This window comes from Pristiophorus japonicus, chromosome 13 (genome assembly GCF_044704955.1).
Source record: "Pristiophorus japonicus isolate sPriJap1 chromosome 13, sPriJap1.hap1, whole genome shotgun sequence".
NCBI lineage: Eukaryota > Metazoa > Chordata > Chondrichthyes > Pristiophoridae > Pristiophorus > Pristiophorus japonicus.
In genome coordinates, this window is record NC_091989.1 from 47999017 (window position 1) to 48019192 (window position 20176).

The 20176-nt window shown below is 43.7% G+C and overlaps 1 protein-coding gene across 2 annotated transcripts in view; it reads right to left on the minus strand.

The window, feature by feature from the left end:
• The window catches only part of dyrk4 (dual-specificity tyrosine-(Y)-phosphorylation regulated kinase 4), a 183286-nt gene that overhangs the window by 59534 nt on the left and 103576 nt on the right, over window positions 1-20176 (minus strand). Inside the window, exons 7-8 of one of the 2 annotated variants that reach the window (XM_070896650.1) lie at window positions 15389-15529; window positions 2557-2695 (exon numbers count right to left, since the gene is read on the minus strand). In XM_070896650.1, coding sequence (XP_070752751.1) covers window positions 2557-2695; window positions 15389-15529 — 280 coding nt within the window. The remainder of the gene's footprint in view (window positions 1-2556; window positions 2696-15388; window positions 15530-20176) is intronic. The other variant, XM_070896649.1, reaches the window with a different exon arrangement.

A 20176-nucleotide genomic window follows, 5' to 3' on the forward strand; every position in this document is an offset into this window, starting at 1 on the left:
GTCCCAGGAATAATGTAAATACCCCTGTATAGATTTCCTCCTAAACGTTTAGTGGAGGTTAATGATGTACCTGTATACAAATTACAGGAAGTTACTTTAGAAGAAACCACTATTTGAGGGACTAATATTGTGGAGCATGATTGAGAGACAAACATTAGAAGCAAAATTTGTAAATTAACATCTTTATGTCAATATATTAGTAAATATTTCCAAGTCAGTCTGATTGGTTCTCCTGTCCAGGAAGAAAGATGAATGTTTATTTCTGTTAAATCAGAGCTTTTTTTGCTTTTTGTTTTTAATTCAGTGACACAAATTGTGTATGTGTTTTTCTGCATTTGTGATTAAGTGCTGCATTTCTGACATGTTACATGGGGTGTGTGGTGGTTCAAGAAGATAATGTTTATTAATGGTAGTGATTGAAGTTGAAAATACAGATACCGTTTTTGTTCAATTCTTTTTAATACTATAAACAACTACAGGAGTTTCTATAGGCCCAAGTTTCCACAAGAAAAAAAACGGGCGCCCCTCCAAGCTGGGCGCCCGTTTTTCGCGCCTAAAAAAATCCTCGGTATTCTCCACCTACTTACAGGTCCTGTGGCTCTCGGCGCAGCCAGCACGAGCTGTGGGGGGGCGAAGCCAGGTCCCGGCGCTGAAAACAGTGCCGGGACCTCTGCACATGCGCGCTACAGTCGGCACGCAAGTGCAGTAACTCCAGGCGCCGAACTGTGTGGGAGGGGCTCGAAGCACGCAGCCCCTAGCCCTGGCTGAATGGCCTCGCTGGGGCTGCGTTAATGAGGCTCCTCCCACGGCCAGCTCCTGCTCCCCCCCCCGCCCCGACCCGACACCCGCTCCACCACCCCCCCGCCCCGACCCGACACCCGCTCCCGCCCCGAGACCCGCTTCCCCCCCCCCACCCCGCCCCGACCCGACCCGACACCCGCTCCACCACCCCGCCCCCGCCCCGACCCGAGACCCGCTCCCCCCCGCCCCGACCCGAGACCCGCTCCCCCACCGCCCCGACCCGAGACCCGCTCCCGACCCGACCCGAGGCCCGCTCCCCCGCCCCGACCCGAGGCCCGCTCCCCCCCCCACTCCCCGACCCGAGACCCGCTCCCCCCCCCCCCCGCCCCGACCCGACCCGACACCCGCTCCTATTCCCCGACCCCCCCCTCTCTCTTCGCCCCCCCCTCTCTCTTCCCCCCCTCTCTCTCTCCCCCCCCCCTCTCTTCTCCCTCCCTCTCTCTCTCTCTCCCCCTCCCGCTCAGTGGCACGAACGGCTGCAGAATTCTCCCTGGCTGAAGCACTTTCACACAGGTAGGAAGATGGTTTATTTAATCTTTTCTTGGCTTATAAATGTTTATTCAGGTTGGATTTATTTGTATAATATTTGTAGAAGTATAAATAAGGATTTATTGTCGAATTTAATGAGTTCCCTTCCCCTCTCCCCCCTCCCCCCCACCTTGTTCTGGACGCCTAATTTGTAACCTGCGCCTGATTTTTTAATGTGTAGAACAGGTTTTTTCAGTTCTACAAAAATCTTCACTGGTTCCATTCTACTTTAGTTTAGAGTACATTTTCACTGTGGAAACTTTCAAATCAGGCGTCAGTGGCCGGACATGCCCCCTTTTGAAGAAAAAATTCTGTTCTAAACTAGAACTGTTCTTCCTGACTAGAACTGCAGAAAAAAAAATGTGGAGAATTGCGATTTCTAAAATAGTCCGTTCTCCACCAGTTGCTCCTAAAAATCAGGCGCGAATCATGTGGAAACTTGGGCCCTATTTGTTGGTTTTCTGGCTGCATTGAGATTAATATTCTAATTACTCATGTGGACGTACAGCACGTCAGCGCCATGGGAAAGCCGCTGCTCCTGCTGCTTGTGCAGCCCTTGATAAAGTGTCATGAGGGATAGATGAATACATTGAAACCTTTAAAATTAATTCAAATTGCACGAATAGATATGCCTCTTTCAGCTCACTTGGGCTTTTGGATTGTTTGCCGACGCATAACTGTGTAACTGAGTGACGTTTCTGAAGTGTTAATGCATTATTATGCAGTTCTTTTACATCCCAGTCATTTCCGACAAGTAATTTTTGTTTTTAAATAGAGTTTGTACATGCCGATATAAAAGCTTTTAATTAACTTGACTGTAAACAAATTTTCAGAATGGACTGTAAATGACAAATGAATTTCAATATAGGTAACTGTGAGGTGGTGCATTTTGGTAGGAGGAATAAGGAGGCCACCTACTCCTTGGAAAATAAGAGTCTAAATGGGGTACAGGTGCAAAGGGATCTGGGGTATCAGTTCATAAATCATCACACAGGTTAAAAAAGCGCACTCTGGTTCATTTCTAGAGGAATAAAATTCAAAAACAGAGAAGTTATCAAACTTGTATAAAACTTATCTGATTGTCTCATGATTTGAGACGGTGGGAGTGGCTACATGGCATTACTGTATATATGCTTTTAAGTGGTTGCAGTTGTTGTTGTAAAATTTGCCCATGGCTGAAAATAGTGACTTTAATGGTATATGACGCTATAACATTACATTACTTACAGGTTTCAGGTCACAGTGAATTATTTTTTCCCTGCAGAGCATCTGTAAACTCTTTAGTAAAGTGAATGCAAATCGGCAAATAAGCGATATGGTAAAACCGTGGAAGTTGTTCTTCTTGATGAGTTCATACAGATTCATTCTGTGAAAAGAGTAGACTCCAATTATTATCTATCATCCTCCATGAGTTTAAAGGGCTGATTTTAAACTTGTTCACTACTGGGAAGTCCTGCTGACTGGAACAAATATCGGAAAATTGTGCTCATGCTGCCCACACTTTTCTACCGTGAATATATTTGACAGCCCATGTGCAATCTCCTGATGTTTTCCCACCAGGTTAGTGCCTGTGGCAGAAGGTACACTCGTAAAATTTACTCTTACGTTCCACCAGCATAAAATACTGAATATTCTATTTTTAACAGTGCAGTAACTATTAGCCGTAAGAATTTGTTTACAGTCTAGCTCAGTCCTTACATGCGCACCCTTGGCTGCAGCACTATTGGCCGATTTTAAGAATCTGCGGAACTGGTGGGGAGTCTCGCCTGCTGGGAGCAGATATGTATTGAAATCGTGAGCAGCGGATATACATGGCTGACGGGTGATGCGCCCCACTCTTAGTGCACATGCGTAAAATCAGGTCTTAATACATCTCACCTGCCACTAGTGGACTGGAAAGCTTATCAAGGCAATTGTCACATATAAAGCTTCAAGTCTTTGGCCAAGCCATTTAAACCTAACAAGTTCACAATAAGTACACTTGCAACCTTTCCATTGTATTGATATTGTAATGTTAGATTTTGGGAGGTAGATTTTGTGATGTTAGCAGGTTCCTGAGCAGACCTCCACTCGATAGGATCAATTAACACTATGGTCTGTTTCAGTGACCAGCTCTCGTATGCACTAGAGAAACATAGCTGATTCTGGGTTTAGAAGTTTGCACTTTTATGGGTCAAACTTGACAAATTTTGAAACAAGAGTTAATTTTCCAAATGTGTGCTCCCAGCACAGAGTCTCACTTCCCAGGAGCACATGTTGAGAAACTGGGCACGCACAACCATGATGTAATGCCCGTGGGGGCTGCTTCATGTGAGATTTCCCAATAGTTGCTCCCAGTGGGTGAGACTCTGCTCCAAGGGCACATAATTAGAAAACTGACCCTGTTGTTCTGTTTCATCATTTTAAAAAGAAAGTTACAAATAAAATAAGTTTTGGATCCGTATCTTTTACTTGTTTTTTAACATTAGGACATAATTAGCAGTACGTACTCTGCCAAATGAAAATGATTTGAAAATTCAGGTAAGGGGAATGTGGAATATAAAAGCCACTTCTGAGCAATTCAGACCAAGGGCTAGAATTTCCAAACAATCCGCCAGCATTGGATTTCTGCCCAAAATATCGCTAAGATTCCCAAAATTATCACTGGCGAAAAATTACATAAAAAAAAGAAAAAATGTGCCCAGTGACAAGAAATGGTCCTTACACCTCGATTCTCGGCGAAAAAATTGAATCGTGGGCCGATTGGGTGGTTCTTTAAAAAAATTGGGTGATAATTACTAAAATTTACACCGTTGCTGGTTGGGCCTAGGAGGAGAAAAACACAAGAAATATTGTTAAAAAAAACGTAAAATAAAAAAATCAGAAAAACATTCTCAGGACCCTTTTCACTTAAATCACTGCAAGAAAATTTTTAATTAATTAGTTAAAAACCTGTCATGTATGTAACCAGTATACTACTGTAACCCTTATACAACTGTAACCCTCATGTAACCACTACATACTGTACATACTTATTAGAAATGCACACCTTGACCACAGCGGGTGTACTTGTGGGAGACACTCCTTAAAAGAGATGGCAGAAGTTATAGCAGATGCATTCGTTATAATCTACCAAAATTCTCTGGAATCTGGGGAGGTACCAGCGGATTGGAAAGCAGCTAATGTAACGCCTCTGTTTAAAAAAGGAGGCAGGCAAAAGGTAGGTAATTATAGGCCGGTTAGTTTAACATCTATAGTGGGGAAAATGCTTAAAACTATCATTAAGGAAGAAATAGCGGGACATCTAGTGCAATCAAGCAGACGCAGCATGGATTCATGAAGGGGAAATCATGTTTAACTAATTTACTGGAATTCTTTGAGGATATAACAAGCATGGTGGATAGAGGTGTACCGATGGATGTGGTGTATTTAGATTTCCAAAAGGCATTCGATAAGGTGCCACACAAAAGGTTACTGCAGAAGATAGAGGTACGCGGCGTCAGAGGAAATGTATTAGCATGGATAGAGAATTGGCTGGCGAACAGAAAGCAGAGAGTCGGGATAAATGGTTCCTTTTCGGGTTGGAAATCGGTGGTTAGTGGTGTGCCACAGGGATCGGTGCTGGGACCACAACTGTTTACAATATACATAGATGACCTGGAAGAGGGGACAGAGTGTAGTGCAACAAAATTTGCAGATGACACTAAGATTAGTGGGAAAGCGGGTTGTGTAGAGGACTCAGAGAGGCTGCAAGGAGATTTGGATAGGTTAAGCGAATGGGCTAAGGTTTGGCAGATGGAATACAATGTCGGAAAGTGTGAGGTCATCCACCTTGGGAAAAAAAACAGTAAAAGGGAATATTATTTGAATGGGGAGAAATTACAACATGCTGAGGTGCAGAGGGACCTGGGGGTCCTTGTGCATGAATCCCAAAAGGTTAGTTTGCAGGTGCAGCAGGTAATCAGGAAGGCAAATGGATTGTTGGCCTTCATTGCGAGAGGGATGGAGTACAAAAGCAGGGAGGTCCTGCTGCAACTGTACAGGGTATTGGTAAGGCCGCACCTGGAGTACTGCGTGCAGTTTTGGTCACCTTACTTAAGGAAGGATATACTAGCTTTGGAAGGGGTACAGAGACGATTCACTAGGCTGATTCTGGAGATGAGGGGGTTACCTTATGATGATAGATTGAGTAGACTGGGTCTTTACTCGTTGGAGTTCAGAAAGATGAGGGGTGATCTTATAGAAACATTTAAAATCATGAAAGGGATAGACGATAGAGGCAGAGAGGTTGTTTCCACTGGTAGGGGAGACTAGAACTCGGGGGCACAGCCTCAAAATACGGGGGAGCCAATTTAAAACCGAGTTGAGAAGGAATTTCTTCTCCCAGAGGGTTGTGAATCTGTGGAATTCTCTGCCCAAGGAAGCAGTTGAGGCTAGCTCATTGAATGTGTTCAAGCCACAGATAGATAGATTTTTAACCAATAAGGGAATTAAGGGTTACGGGGAGAGGGCGGGTAAGTGGAGCTGAGTCCACGGCCAGATCAGCCATGATCTTATTGAATGGTGGAACAGGCTTGAGGGGCTAGATGGCCTACTCCTGTTCCTAATTCTTATGTTCTTATGTTCTTACCTGGAGAGTCAGGTATATAAGGGGAGGTCCCTCGCAGGGCCAGCACGCCTTGGTCCCGGTAATAAAGGTGAAGGTCACAGAGTGACTGTGTCTGCAGTACGTGCCTCATGTGATTATGTTTAAGAGTTAAGGACTCAACAAAACCCATTTACTTACCTTTCTTTGCAGGACTACTTTACCTACCTCCAAGCACCTCCCAGCTCTGCTGCTTCTCGTGGGCGTTTTTTTTTCAACTTACCTACAGGTCACCGCTGAGCCACAAATTGGGAAATGGTGGTCTTTGGACGGTGCACGCCGGCGGTCCGCTCCCCAGCGATACTTCGAACTCAGCTGTGGTATTTTTCGCCGACCCGGTTCTCGCCGAAAACAAACAATACCACCAAGAAACTGGGTGGCAAAGCAATGGAAATTCTAGCCCTGAAAATTTCCTATGCAGCCAAAAAAGTCTGTACGTGTATTTCTGAACTAGTGTTGAACGGAATTTTCTGTGGGAATATTTTCAAATAACCTTTAGGGGTCAAAAATTTCAAAAATCAGTGACATAAATCATGTAGCCCAATCACAAGGCAGTGCTATTTCATTTCAGTACTGTAACTGCTGAAAGATAACGTGAATTATGGAGATCTTACTGCAAAGAGAGCACGCGCTGCCAGGCTTGAGAGAGCTGCTATATGATCCTTTTCCCTTTTGTGTCATTCAAAGTTCGCATAATCTAATGCTTTGGCTTCCACCGCTCTCCTGAGACTGTCTTTTTACATCATATTAGTCAGCAAATGCAACAGAGTGCACGTTCTCACAATCACCATTAAACTTTCCTTCTTGTCGGCATATGTTTGTCAAATGGCTCAGAACCAGTGTGATATATCTTACGATACCTGTGTAATGATAAAATGCTCTTGAAGAGTGCTACAGCCCAACGAAGACACTCTGAGGGTGAATATTTGTGGGGGTTCACCCGCTTTCCGTTGTATCTAACTACTGTGGAAGAAAAGACCGATATTTATATAGTGCCTTATCACATCTCTGAGAAACTTCTCAAAGCATTTCACATAAACTATGTTGGCCAGGATAACAGATGGGTTAAATTTTTGCCTTCACTGCCTGGGTGGTAATCTGGTGGAGTGGATTGCCCCCCGCCCACCCACCTTGAAATCAATGGGATGAAAATCTGACAGGTTCTACAACTGGTGGCTGATCTGCTCTGACAAATTACTGCCCAGGCGGCCAAGATAAAAATTGACTCCTAGGAGAACTCACGGCTCTTTTTCAAATACCGCCATGGGATATTTTACATTAACGTGATAAATCAGCGTAAATATCTCATTTGACGGACAGCACTGCCTAAAGTGGAGTCCTCCCTCAGTCTTAGAATCATAGAATGGATACAGCATAGAAGGAGTCCACTTGGCCCGTTGAGTCCGTGCTGGCTCTTTGCAAGAGCACTTTAGCTAGTCCCACTCTCACACCCTTTCCCCGTAGCCCTGCAATTTTCTTTCCTTCAGGTACTTATCCAATTCCCTTTTGAAAGCGACGATTGAATCTGCCTCCACCACTCTTTCAGGCAGTGCATTCCAGATCCTAACCACTCGCTGCGTAAAAAGATTTTCCCTTCCTGTCGCCTTTGGTTCTTTTGCCAATCACCTTAAATCTGTGTCCTCTGGTTCTCGACCCTTCTGCCAAAGGGAACAGTTTCTCTCTATCTACTTTGTCTTGACCCCTCATGATTTTTAATACCTTTATCAAATCTCCTCTCAAATTTCTCTGCTCTAAGGAAAATAACCCCAGCTTCTCTAGTCTATCCACATTACTGAAGTCCCTCATACCTGGAATCATTATCGGAAATCTTTTCTGCACCTTCTCTAAGGTCTTCACATCCTTCCTAAAGTGCGGTGCCCAGAATTGGACACAAAACTCCAGTTGAGGCCAAAATAGTGTTTTATAAAGGTTCATCATAACCTCGTTTTTGTATTCTATGGGGGCAAAATTGCCCTGCACCCCAATTGGGGGCAGAAAGCTTCCGGGGGCGGGACTTTAAGCACCCGGCTTGACTTCCGCCCACGCCAGCCTCCTGGCCCGCGGGGCAATTTCCGCGGGACATTGCCTTGTGCCCTGCGAGGCTGCAACCCGCGATGTCAGTGACAGTCTCGCGGGTCGCGAACCGAGCCAACCTCTGCTCGCGGGGCAGAAGTTAAGGGGGAGGTGGGGACCGCCCCACGCTACCATGCTGCCAGTTTGGCCGACTCACCGGTCGGCCCGACTTCTGCCTCCCTACCGTGGTCCGTGCCGCCATCGTGCAACCCAACACTCCATTTTGGGTGTCGGGCTACAGCCTCGGCACCACGCTGCCCTGGTGGTCCAGTGGAGGTCATCAGAGGCCCGGCAGAGTACATAGTGGCCCACCCCTTTAACCGAAGTGGAGAGGCATTGAAATGTGCCAGCGCTACCAGGAACCCGCCCCTACAGGAAGTGGAGCACGCGAGATTGCGCTCCATTTCCTGTGAGGGGCGGCAACCACAATTTCACGGCTGGGGAGGGACATCCATGCCGGGTGCAGGAAGTCCCGCCCTGAGCCGGTTACCGCACCCAATCGGGGCGCTGGGAAATTTCTCCCCCTATCAATCAAGTTAATGTTATCTAGATTATTTACTCAAAACCTGGAGTGGGGCTTGATCCATACACTTCTGACTCAGAGGCAAAGAGTGCTATTAACTAACACTTAGTACAGATTCATTCATAATAACAAGGTAAAAGTAAATAACTAATTCCTTGAACTTGTGGTCGGAGGCTTCCCGCGGGCAAATGCCTCCGATCTGCAAGAAAAGTACGCACCAACCTGGTGCCTCTGTATCTTCGGACTCTTGCAGTCCTGGGCCTGCATACATAGGCCTGTGTAAAGGCCCACATATCACAGGGGTGCATGCAGTTCGCAAGCATCCCTGGGATCACGTGGGCCGGCCCAACTAATCAAAAAGGGGATTCCCATTATGCTTATGGGGATTCCATTTACGTACGGAATCCCTAAGCATAATAGAAATGACATAAAAAATACATTTTCACACAACCTAAATAAAAATAAATCACCATGTGTTTAAAATTAATTAAAATACAATTTAATTAAACATTTGAAACAAAAAATTAATTTTTTGAAAAATAAATGTAAACATTTTTAAAGGGGCCAAAAATACCAAAACTCATTTTAAAGGTTTTAGAATGTTTAAATGATTTTTAAAAAATTATTTTAATATTTATTGAAACCCTTACCGTGGTAAAAGACAACCCTACACTTGCTATTACCAGGCCTAAGAGTTTCATGGGCATTCGCTGGGCAAATAGCCCAACTCTCCGCCAGTGAATGTCCATTTTCTGTGCATGTGGATGATTTGTGAATCTGAAACTTGACAGATTGCAAGTTCTGGGTTTTCGCGCATATACAGCTCATGCGGAAACCCGGAACTTGTGGGGTACTTACGGTTGCGTATGCAGTCGTAGGCCCTGTAAAATCTGGGCCTATGCCTCTTAGGTAATTAAAGATGGGTTAGTACAGTTCAGTTATACAAAGAAACATATTTATATAGCAACTTTCACAACCTCAGGATGTCCCAAAGCTCTTTACATCCAATGAAATACTTTTAAAGTGTTATAATGTACGAAATGTGGCAGCCAATTTGCGCAAAGCAAGCTCCCACGAACAGCAATGTGATAATGCTTATATAATCTGTTTTTTCAGTGATGTTGATTGAGGGATAAATATTAACCAGGACACTGGGGATAACTCCCCTGCTCTTCTTTGAAATAATGCCATGGGATCTTTTACGTCTACTGAGAGAGCAGACGGGGCCTCAGTTTAACGTCTCATCAAAAAGACGGCACTTCTGACAGTGAAGCACTCCCTCAGTGCTGCACTGGAGTATCAGCCTAGATATTTGTGCTCAAGTCTCTGGAGTGGGACTTTAATCTGCAACCACCTGACTCAGAGGCGAGAGTGCTACCCACTGAGCCATGGCTGAGTCATAGTAAATATATATATATGGCAGTTATATGGTAGGAATGCTATTCATACATTTGAAATATAACAGTTTTGGTACAATTACATTTTAGGAAATTGATTTGCACGATAGCAGATTTGGGATGAAGCAGATAGATCACATTCGCCTTATTTGTACATTGAAACTTGTACAAATGTTAAACTCATTCGGCACAATGTTAATAATGTTCCATTTACTTTGGTTCTGTATTGGACATATAATGATGAGACTGTCTCGGTTTAAGGTCCAGTGGGAGTCTCTACACTGTTTATCTTGTATTTATATATTATAGAGAATGGGTTATCATTGCCAAACACTACAGCACTGACGCTTTCCTGTCCTAATGAATTGTGGCCTGTTCATGGACTATGGTTTATATTAGTCATCACATACAGAATACAACCAGTAGAGGGCAAAGTGAGATAAACTTAAATGTCTGCTAAAACCTCTAAACTGCTGATCATTTTGGAGGCAAAATTCCTTCATTCAACAATTTATTGAAAAAAAGTGGATTTGGTAAAAAGTAGCAGAGTGTGGAGAGAAAATGATGACAAGTAATTCATCCATGTGTGAGAATTCCTCCAAAATAGATGAATTAATTTTACTGAAAATATACTTAAAATGCCAATTATTGATGCTAAGGCTTTGTTACAGGCCAATCATAAAAGTCACACAGAACTATGCAACATTTGAGGATCGATTAAATTTGAGATTTGTAATGCCCTATTAGACCAGTTAGTGTGGTTAACTAACCACCCCTTTCCAACATGGCCCTGTTTTATTTCTTCCTTATCACTTCTTATTGCTAAAATGCTAAAATGGAAATGTGAGTATCTTTGGACTGAAGCGTGCACTGCAGAGAAGCTATGTCTGGGAATTGCAAGGTTGCAAACAGACCTCGAAGCATCAAAGAACACAAATATGTACATTAATAACTCCTGTGATGTTTTCCCAACCCCCGCCACCATCTTTCCTTACCGTAATTCAGACACAGGAGGGTTGCCAGCCCTGGCAGGGGTGGGTCTACTTTACACTGAAAACAGGCGCAACGAGGAGTAATTTCTCTCCCAATATAGTTCAATATAGATGATTCATATTTTACAGAACCTTAAGATTTGTACTTAAAATATAAAGGGAGAGGTTTGGAAGGATCTTTTTCATGGGAAAGATTTTTGGGATATGGACTATTTTACCAGAAGGTGCAACTGGAGCCAAGTCAATTGTTACGTTTAGAAGACAATGTGCAATATATGGTGTGTGGGAGGTCCCAGGCTGAGAGCTGGTGTGAGTTCTGCTGAGGCCTCAAATCTGTAAGGTAAAATGGTTCTACTGGGAATTTAAGGCATCTTTCATTTTTTTTTGATCAACCCAGAAGGGTAGTTTGGAACAGGCTCAGCTTAGGTAACCTTAAATAATGGCCCACGCAGACATGCAAATGACCCTATCCCTCATATTTGGTATAGGATCTGCTCTTGTGCTTCTTTTTCAAGCAACTATCTTATTTCCTTTTAAAAGAACTATGGACTTTGCTTGAACATTGGTTTATGGCAGAGATTCCACAGTATAAAGATCCTCTGTGCAAATATTTGTTTTCATAATAGAATCATAGAAATTTACAGAACAGAAGGAGGCCATTTGGTCCGTCGTGTCATGCAGGTCGACAAAGAACTGTCCAGCCTTATTCCACTTTCCAGCTCTTGGTCCGTGGCCTTGTAGGTTACAGTACTTCAAGTGCATATTAAATGTGGTGAGAGTTTCTACCTCTACCACCCTTTCAGGCAGTGAGTTCCAAACCCCCACCACCCTCTGGGTGAAAAAGTTTCTCCTCAAATACCCTCTAAACCTCCTACCACTTACTTTAAATCTATGCCCCCTGGTTATTGACCGCTCAGCTAAGGGAAATAGATCCTTCCTATCCACTCTATCTAGGTCCCTCATAATTTTATACACCTCAATTTGGTCTCCCCTCAACCTCCTCAGTTCCAAAGAAAACAACCCCAGCCTATCCAATCTTTCCTCATCGTTAAAATTTTCCAGTCCAGGCAATATCCTCGGAAATCTCATTGCACCCTCTCTAGTGAAATCACATCTTTCCTGCAATGTGGTGACCAGAACTGCACGCATAACCTCCCTGCTCTTATATTCTATGCCTCGGCTAATAAAGGCAAGTATCCCGTATGCCCCCTTAACCACCTTATCTACCTATCCTGCAGAGATATGTGGATATGCACTCCAAGGTCCCTCTGTTCCTCTATACTTCTCAGTGTCCTACTATTTATTATGCATTCCCTTTCCTTGTTAGCCCTCCCCAAATGCATTACCTCACACTTCTCCGGTTGAATTCCATTTGCCACTGTTCTGCCCACCTGACCAGTCCATTGATATCTTCCTGTAGTCTTCAGCTTTCCTCTTCATTATCAACCACACGGCCAATTTTTGTATCGTCTGCAAACTTCTTAATCATACCCCCTACATTCAAGTCCAATGATACCACATCCACGGGTTCCCCTTATCCACCCTGCTCATTACATCCTCAGAGTACATCAGGACCTGGGGGTACAAAAGGATAGTGTGCAGGAACAGCAAGTGATCAGGAAGGCCAATGGTATCTTGGCCTTTATTGCAAAGGGGATGGAGTATAAAAGCAGGGAGGTCTTACTACAGCTATATAAGGTATTGGTGAGGCCACACCTGGAATACTGCATGCAGTTTTGGTTTCCGAAAGGATATACTTGCTTTGGAGGCAGTTCAGAGAAGGTTCACTAGGTTGATTCCGGGGGTGAGGGGGTTGACTTATGAGGAAAGGTTGAGTAGGTTGGGCCTCTATTCATTGGAATTCAGAAGAATGAGAGGTGATCTTATCGAAACGTATAAGATTATGAGGGGGCTTGACAAGGTGGATGCAGAGAGGATGTTTCCACTGATGGGGGAGACTAGAACTAGAGGGCACGATCTTAGAATAAGGGGCCGCCCATTTAAAACAGAGATGAGGAGAAATTTCTTCTCTCAGAGGGTTGTGAATCTGTGGAATTCGCTGCCTCAGAGAGGTGTGGAAGCTGGAACATTGAATAAATTTAAGACAGAAATAGACAGTTTCTTAAACGATAAGGGGATAAGGGGTTATGGGGAGCAGGCAGGGAAGTGGAGCTGAGTCCATGATCAGATCAGCCATGATCTTATTGAATGGTGGAGCAGGCTTGAGGGGCCTTATGGCCTACTCCTCCGGGATGGCCTCATCTCTCTCATCTGGAGAGAGGAGAGCATGCTGGGAGATCTCAGAGATGCAGTGATTGTGACCATTTTTTAAAAAGGGGACAAGTCCGACTGTGGCAACTATAGGGGAATCTCCCTGTTATCAGCCACTGGGAAAGTTGTCACTAGAGTTCTCCTCAATTGTCTTCCCCCTGTGGGCGAGGAGCTCCTCCCGGAATCACAGTGCGGATTTCGTCCCCTACCGGGCACAATGGACATGATCTTTGCAGCGCGACAACTGCAGGAAAAATGTAGGGAGCAGCGCCAGCCCTTATACATGGCCTTTTTCGATTTTACAAAGGCCTTTGACACTGTCAACCGTGAGGGTCTATGGAGCGTCCTCCTCCGTTTCGGATGCCCCCAAAAGTTTGTCAACATCCTTCGCCTGCTTCACGATGACATGCAGGCCGTGATCCTTACCAACGGATCCATTGCAGACCCAATTCACGTCCGGACCGGGGTCAAACAGCGTCATCGCTCCAACCCTCTTCTCAATCTTCCTCAATCTTAAATCTTCAACAAGCTCCCCGCTGGAGTGGAACTAAACTACAGAACCAGTGGGAAGCTGTTTAACCAATGTCCCCTCCAGGCCAGGTCCAAGATCACCCCAACCTCTGTCATTAAGCTGCAGTATGCGAACGACGCCTGCGTCTGCGCACATTTTGAGGCTGAACTCCAGCATATATTCAATGTAGTCCCTGAGGCATATGAAAGCATGGGCCTTACACTTAACATCTGTAAGACAAAGGTCCTCCACCAGCCTGTCCCCGCCGCACAGCACTGCCCTCCAATCATCAAGATTCACGGCGCGGCCCTTGACAACGTGGACCATTTCCCATATCTCAGGAGCCTCTTATCAACAAAGGCAGACATTGATGCGGAGATTCAACATCGCCTCCAGTGCACCAGTGCAGCCTTCGGCCGTCTGAGGAAAAGAGTGTTTGAAGACCAGGCCCTCAAATCTACCACCAAGCTCATGGTCTACAGGGCTGTAGTAATACCCGCCCTCCTGTATGAATCTGAGGCATGGACGATGTATAGAAGACACCTCAAGTCGCTGGAGATATATCACCAACGATGTCTCCGCAAGATCCTGAAAATCCCGAGAGGACAGGCGCACCAACATCAGCGTCCTCGTCCAGGCTAACATCCCTAGTATTGAAGCACCGACCACACTTGAACAGCTCCGCTGGGCAGGCCACACAGTTCGCATGTCAGATACGAGACTCCCCAAGCAAATGCTTTATGCAGAGCTCTTTCGTGGCAAACGAGCCAAAGGTGGGCAGCGGAAACGTTATAAGGACACCCTCAAAGCCTCCCTGGTAAAGTGCGACATCACCACTGACACCTGGGAGACCCTGGCCGAAGACCGCCTGAGGTGGACAAAATGCATCTGGATAGGCGTTGAGCTCTTCGAGTCTCAACGCAAAGAGCGTGAAGAGGTCAAGCGCAGGCAGCGGAAGGAGTGCACGGCAAACCACCCACCCCTTCCCTCGACGAATGTCTGTCCCACTTGTAACAGGGTCTGTGGTTCTCGTAACGGACTGTTCAGCCACCAAAGAACTCACTTTGGGAGTGGAAGCAAGTCTTCCTCGATTCCGAGGAACTGCCAATGATGATGATGGCCTACTCCTGTTCCTATTTCTTATGTTCTTATGCCACAAAAAGCAAGGGACCTAGTACTGGGTCTTGCAGAACCCATTGGAAATAGCCTTCCAGTCACAAAAACACCCATCGACCATTACTCTTTGCTTCCTGCCTCTGAGCCAATTTTAGATCCAACTTGCCACTTTCCCTTGGATCCCATGGGCTTTTACCTTTGTGACCAGTCTTACTTCTCCTTTAATTATTTTTAACAGTCTCCTAAATTTGTACCATCTCATTGCCATCTAATCAAATTTAACTCTCAAAGAGTTGAAATCTGAAGACACTGTTACCAAAGGTACATTGAGAGTAATAATTCAGTTTGTAACGAAAGCCTTGGGCTGAGATAATAGGAGTGATACAGATACCTGGCTAATTGAAGCATTAACTAAGGTATGACTGTAACAATAGAAACTGAATGAGTAAGGTGTTTGTATCAGCCTGTTTCATTTGATAGCTTATCTTTTGAACTCATTTCATTAGGTCATTTGCTGTAGTGGAGGTTGATTGCAGTGACAAAGTAGCTTACCCTAAAAGTTCAAAGGAAATGCACAGATGGTTTCGGAAGTAAAAATATTCTTTCATATGAATAACATTGTTACTGCCATCTTTGTCCTTCTTATTCAGAATATCTAAAATCTTCAGTTCCACAAAAGCTTGATGCTGAAACCTATTTTTAAAAATACAAATAAGTACACAACAGTTCATCTATACTATTAAATAATTTCTGTATTTTATTAAGCAACGGTTATTATACACAATTCACAAATGTGCTTTTTTGAGATTTACACAGTTAAAATTTTATCTACAGTGTTTAAATTTAATTTGTAATGACAGAATGCAATCTACAATTATATAATTTGCTGCAATGCAAAACTTCCTATTTGCACAGTTTTGTTGCAGGTTCTTTGAATAGATTAGTAACAAATATACAATTAAAGAAATACAATATGATTTACACCTCTAGACCCATCTTTTGTTTCTTTCCTTGTCCCATTACCATCTAATTTTGCCTTGCACCATCCCTTTTTCCATTTAATCTCTCCTGCCTTCCACCCTTTTGCTCTGCCCTCCCCACCCCTCTTTCCCTGCCTCGGTACTTAGTTAAAACTTGTTACATCTCTAACTTTATCCAGTTCTGACGAAGGGTCATCGACCTGAAATGTTAACTCTATTTCTCTCTCCACCGATGCTACCTGACCTGCTGAGTATTTTCAACGTTTTCTGATTTTATCTCAGTAAAAATTATAAACTGTTTTGAGCAAATTAACTTGGAAACATGTTATATTTTATTAATTGCTGCTGTAAGACTTTATTTATAATTATATTTTATAGACGAGTAGGTTTAGGATTGGAAATCGATTTAAAAGGCTGGTCAGAAAGCAAAATAAATCTTCAGTATCATTTACACACGATCGTGCTTGTGCCACAGAAGATCAAATTCAAGTGCCAGTGCTGCTTAAATTTGAGCAATTAGCCAGACTGATCCTCCAGTCAAAAGTGGGGAACAAACCAAAAGAATTACATACGCTTCCAAATAAGTCCTTTCATCTGTTGAAGAATGAAAAGAGGCAACATATTTGGACATTACAAAAATCTATATGGGAAAGCGAAGAAAATGGTACTGATCATAGCATGGAAATTTAAAGATCTTTTCTTTCTTGTAGATTTGCCTTGTTCTACTCATCTCCTTTGCCTGAAGGTGGTTGCTCTTTGCCGGGGCACAGTTCCAGAGGATACTGTCCACCTTCCAGTCAGTCAAAGTGCAGTCTTCAGGTTTAAGCGGGCTTAAATGGTGGGCTGATGCAGGACAGCAACACTGAATGGCAGAAGAGGCCAGGGGTAGGTGCAGCAGAGCGAGTGGGAGAGGGCGACAGGTCGATTGGGGTTAGAGGTTGGGAGGGGGAAGGTGAAGGAGGATTAGAGGCTATGGAGGACAGAGGGGTAGATAGAGCAGGGTTAGAGGTGGAAGTAACGGAAAAGTAGAGCAAGTGTGGAGGCTAGGGAGTGGTAAGGGGAAGACGGAGCGGGTGGAGGTAAGTATAGGGAAGAGGACAGAGGGGAAGAGGAGGGAAGAGGGAATGGAAGGGAGTGAGGAGAAAAGGGAGGAGAGGGAAGCAGTACGAGGAGGAGGAGGGAAGGAAGGGAAAATAATTATACTCTGACAAGTTGGCGTAGCTAGTTTCCATTATAATTGTGGATAGAGGAATTTATAATGGAAAAAATTGGCAGGAAGTGTGTGCAGACCTAAGCTTTTAAATATCTGACTAGTCGATATCCTATAGCATTGCACATGATAAGTTGGAGAATAGAAACATAAAAAAATAGGAGCAGTAGTAGGCCACTCGGCCCTTCGAATCTGCACTACCATTCAATATGATCATGACTGATCTTCTATCTCCACCATATTCCCGCTTTTTCCCCATACCCCTTGATGCCTTTTGTTTCTAGAAATCTATCAATCTCCCTCTTAAATATGTTCAGTGACTTGGCCTCCACAGCCTTCTGTGGTAGAGAATTCCACAGGTTCACCACCCTCTGAGTGAAAATTTTCTCCTCATCTCGGTCCTAAATTTCCTACCCCATATCTTGAGACTGTGACCCCTTGTTCTAGATGTTCCAGCCAGGGGAAACATCCTCCCTGCATCTAGTCTATCTAACCCAGTTAGAATTTTATACGATTCAATGAGATCTCCTCTCATTCTTCTAAACTCTAATGAATACAGGCCCAGTCGACCCAATCTCTCCTCATACGGCAGTCCTGCCATCCCAGGAATCAATCTGATGAACCTTCGCTGCACTCCCTCTATGGCAAGTATATCCTTTCTTAGGTAAGGAGACCAAAACTGTATACAATACTCCAGGTGCAGTCTCACCAAGGCCCTGTGTAACTGTAGCAAGATATCCTTGCTCCTGTACTCAAATCCTCTTGCAATGAAGGCCAACATACCATTTGCCTTCCTAACTGCTTGCTGCACCTGCATGTTTGCTTTCAATGGCTGGTGTACAAGGACACCCAGATCTCTCTGTACATCGACACTTCCCAAGCCATCACCATTTAAATAATACTTTGTCCTTATGGTTTTCCTACCAAAGTGGATAACTTCACATTTATCCATGTTATACTGCATCTGCCATGTGTTTGCCCACTCACTCAACCTATCTAAATCGCCTTGTAGCGTCTCTGCATCCTCCTCACAACTCACAATCCCACCTAGTTTTGTGTCATCAGCAAATTTGGAAATATTACATTTGGTTCCCTTATCCAAATCATTTATATATATATATATTGTGAATAGCTGGGGCCCAAGCACTGATCCCTGTGGTACCCCACTAGTCACTGCCTGTCACCCCGAAAAAGACCCGTTTATTCCTACTCTCTGTTTCCTGTCAGTTAACCAATTTTCAATCCATGCCAATACATTACTCCCAATCCTATGTGCTTTCATTTTGCACACTAATCTCTTATGTGGGACTTTATCAAAGGCCTTCTGAAAATCCAAATACACTACATCCACTGGTTCTCCCTTATCTATTTTGTCAATTACATCCTCAAAAAACTCCAGTAGGTTTGTCAAACACATCCTCAAAAAACTCCAGTAGGTTTGTCAAACATGATTTTCCTTTCATAAATCTATGTTGACTTTGTTTAATCCTGTTGATATTATCTAAGTGTGCCGTTATCACATCCTTTATAATAGATTCCAGCATTTTCCCTACTACTAATATCAGGCGAACTGGCCTGTAGTTCCCCATTTTATCTCTCCCTCCTTTTTTAAATAGTGGGGTTACATTTGCCATCCTCCAATCTGCAGGAACTGATCCATAATCTATAAAATTTTGGAAGATGACAACCAATGCATCTACTATTTCTATGGCTACCTCTTTTAGTACTCTGGGATGCAGATCATCAGGCTCTGGGGATTTATCTGCCTTCAGTCCTATTAGTTTTTCCAGCACTATTTTCTTACTAATTATCATTTCCTTTAATTCCTTTTGCTCACTAGACCCTTGGTTCCCTAGCATTCCTGGAACGTTATTTGTGTCCTCTTCCGTGAAGACAGAATCAAAGTAGTTATTTAATTGTTCTGCCATTTCCTTGTTCCCCATTACAAATTCTCCCGCTTCTGTCTGCAAAGGACCTACTTTTGTCTTCACTAATCTTTTTCTTTTTATGTACTTGTAGAAACTTTTGCAGTCTGTTTTTATGTTCCTTGCATGTTTATACTCATACTCTATTTTTCCCCTCTTAATCAATCTCTTGGTCATTTTTTGCTTAATTCTAAACTGCTCCCAATCCTCAGACTTGCTACTTTTTCTGGCAACTTTGTATAACTCCTCTTTGGATCTAATACTATCCTTAATTTCTTTTGTTAGCCATGGTTGGACCACTTTTCCTTTTGTGTTTTTACGCCAGAAAGGAATGTATAACTGTTGCAATTCATGCATTCGTTCCTTAAATATTAGCCATTGCCTATCCGCCGACATGCCTTTTAATGAATCTTTCCAATCTATCATAGCCAATTCATTCCTCATACCTTCGTAGTTTCCTTTGTTTAAATTTAGGACACTAGTTTTGGATTGGACTATTTCACTTTCCATCTTAATAAGAAATTCAATCATGTTATGGTCATTCTTCCCTAAAGGACCATGCACACCAAGACTGTTAATTAACCCCTTCTCATTGCACAATACCCAACCTAGGATAGCCTGTTCCCTAATAGGCTCCTCAACATACTGGTCTAAAAATACATCTTGTACACACTCTAGTAATTCATCTGTCACAGTATTATTACTAATTTGCTTTGGCCAGTCTATATGTAGATTAAAGTCACCTACGATTACTGTAGTACCCTTGCTACATGCATCTCAAATTTCCTGTTTGATGCCGACCCCTACACTACCACTATTGTTTGGAGGCCTATAGACAACTCCCACCAATGCTTCTCTTAGAAAGAAAATATTTATCTTACTTGACTGCTATCTTTGTGTTGTTTTTCTTTCTCTGTCTCTCCTCCTCTGGTTCTCTGTCTCTGTTTCTGTCTCTTCTACTTTACTATCCTGAACTTTTTTGATTTTCTCTGTTTTTCTCTTTTATTTCCTTTCCTTTCGGCTGAGAGGTGGTGGGTTTATAGTGTGGTACAGTGTGGCAGGGAAAGGAGCCACCACTGACTGCTGGCTGGCAGTTTTCAGGGAGGATATGGGCCATAGCAGCTCCCTTCCCGTCCATTCCTCCCCCATTACCTTGCACCTATCATGTCCCTAACCCCTTCACCTTCCCCCTACTCATTCTCCGGCCTACCACATCCACACTCCT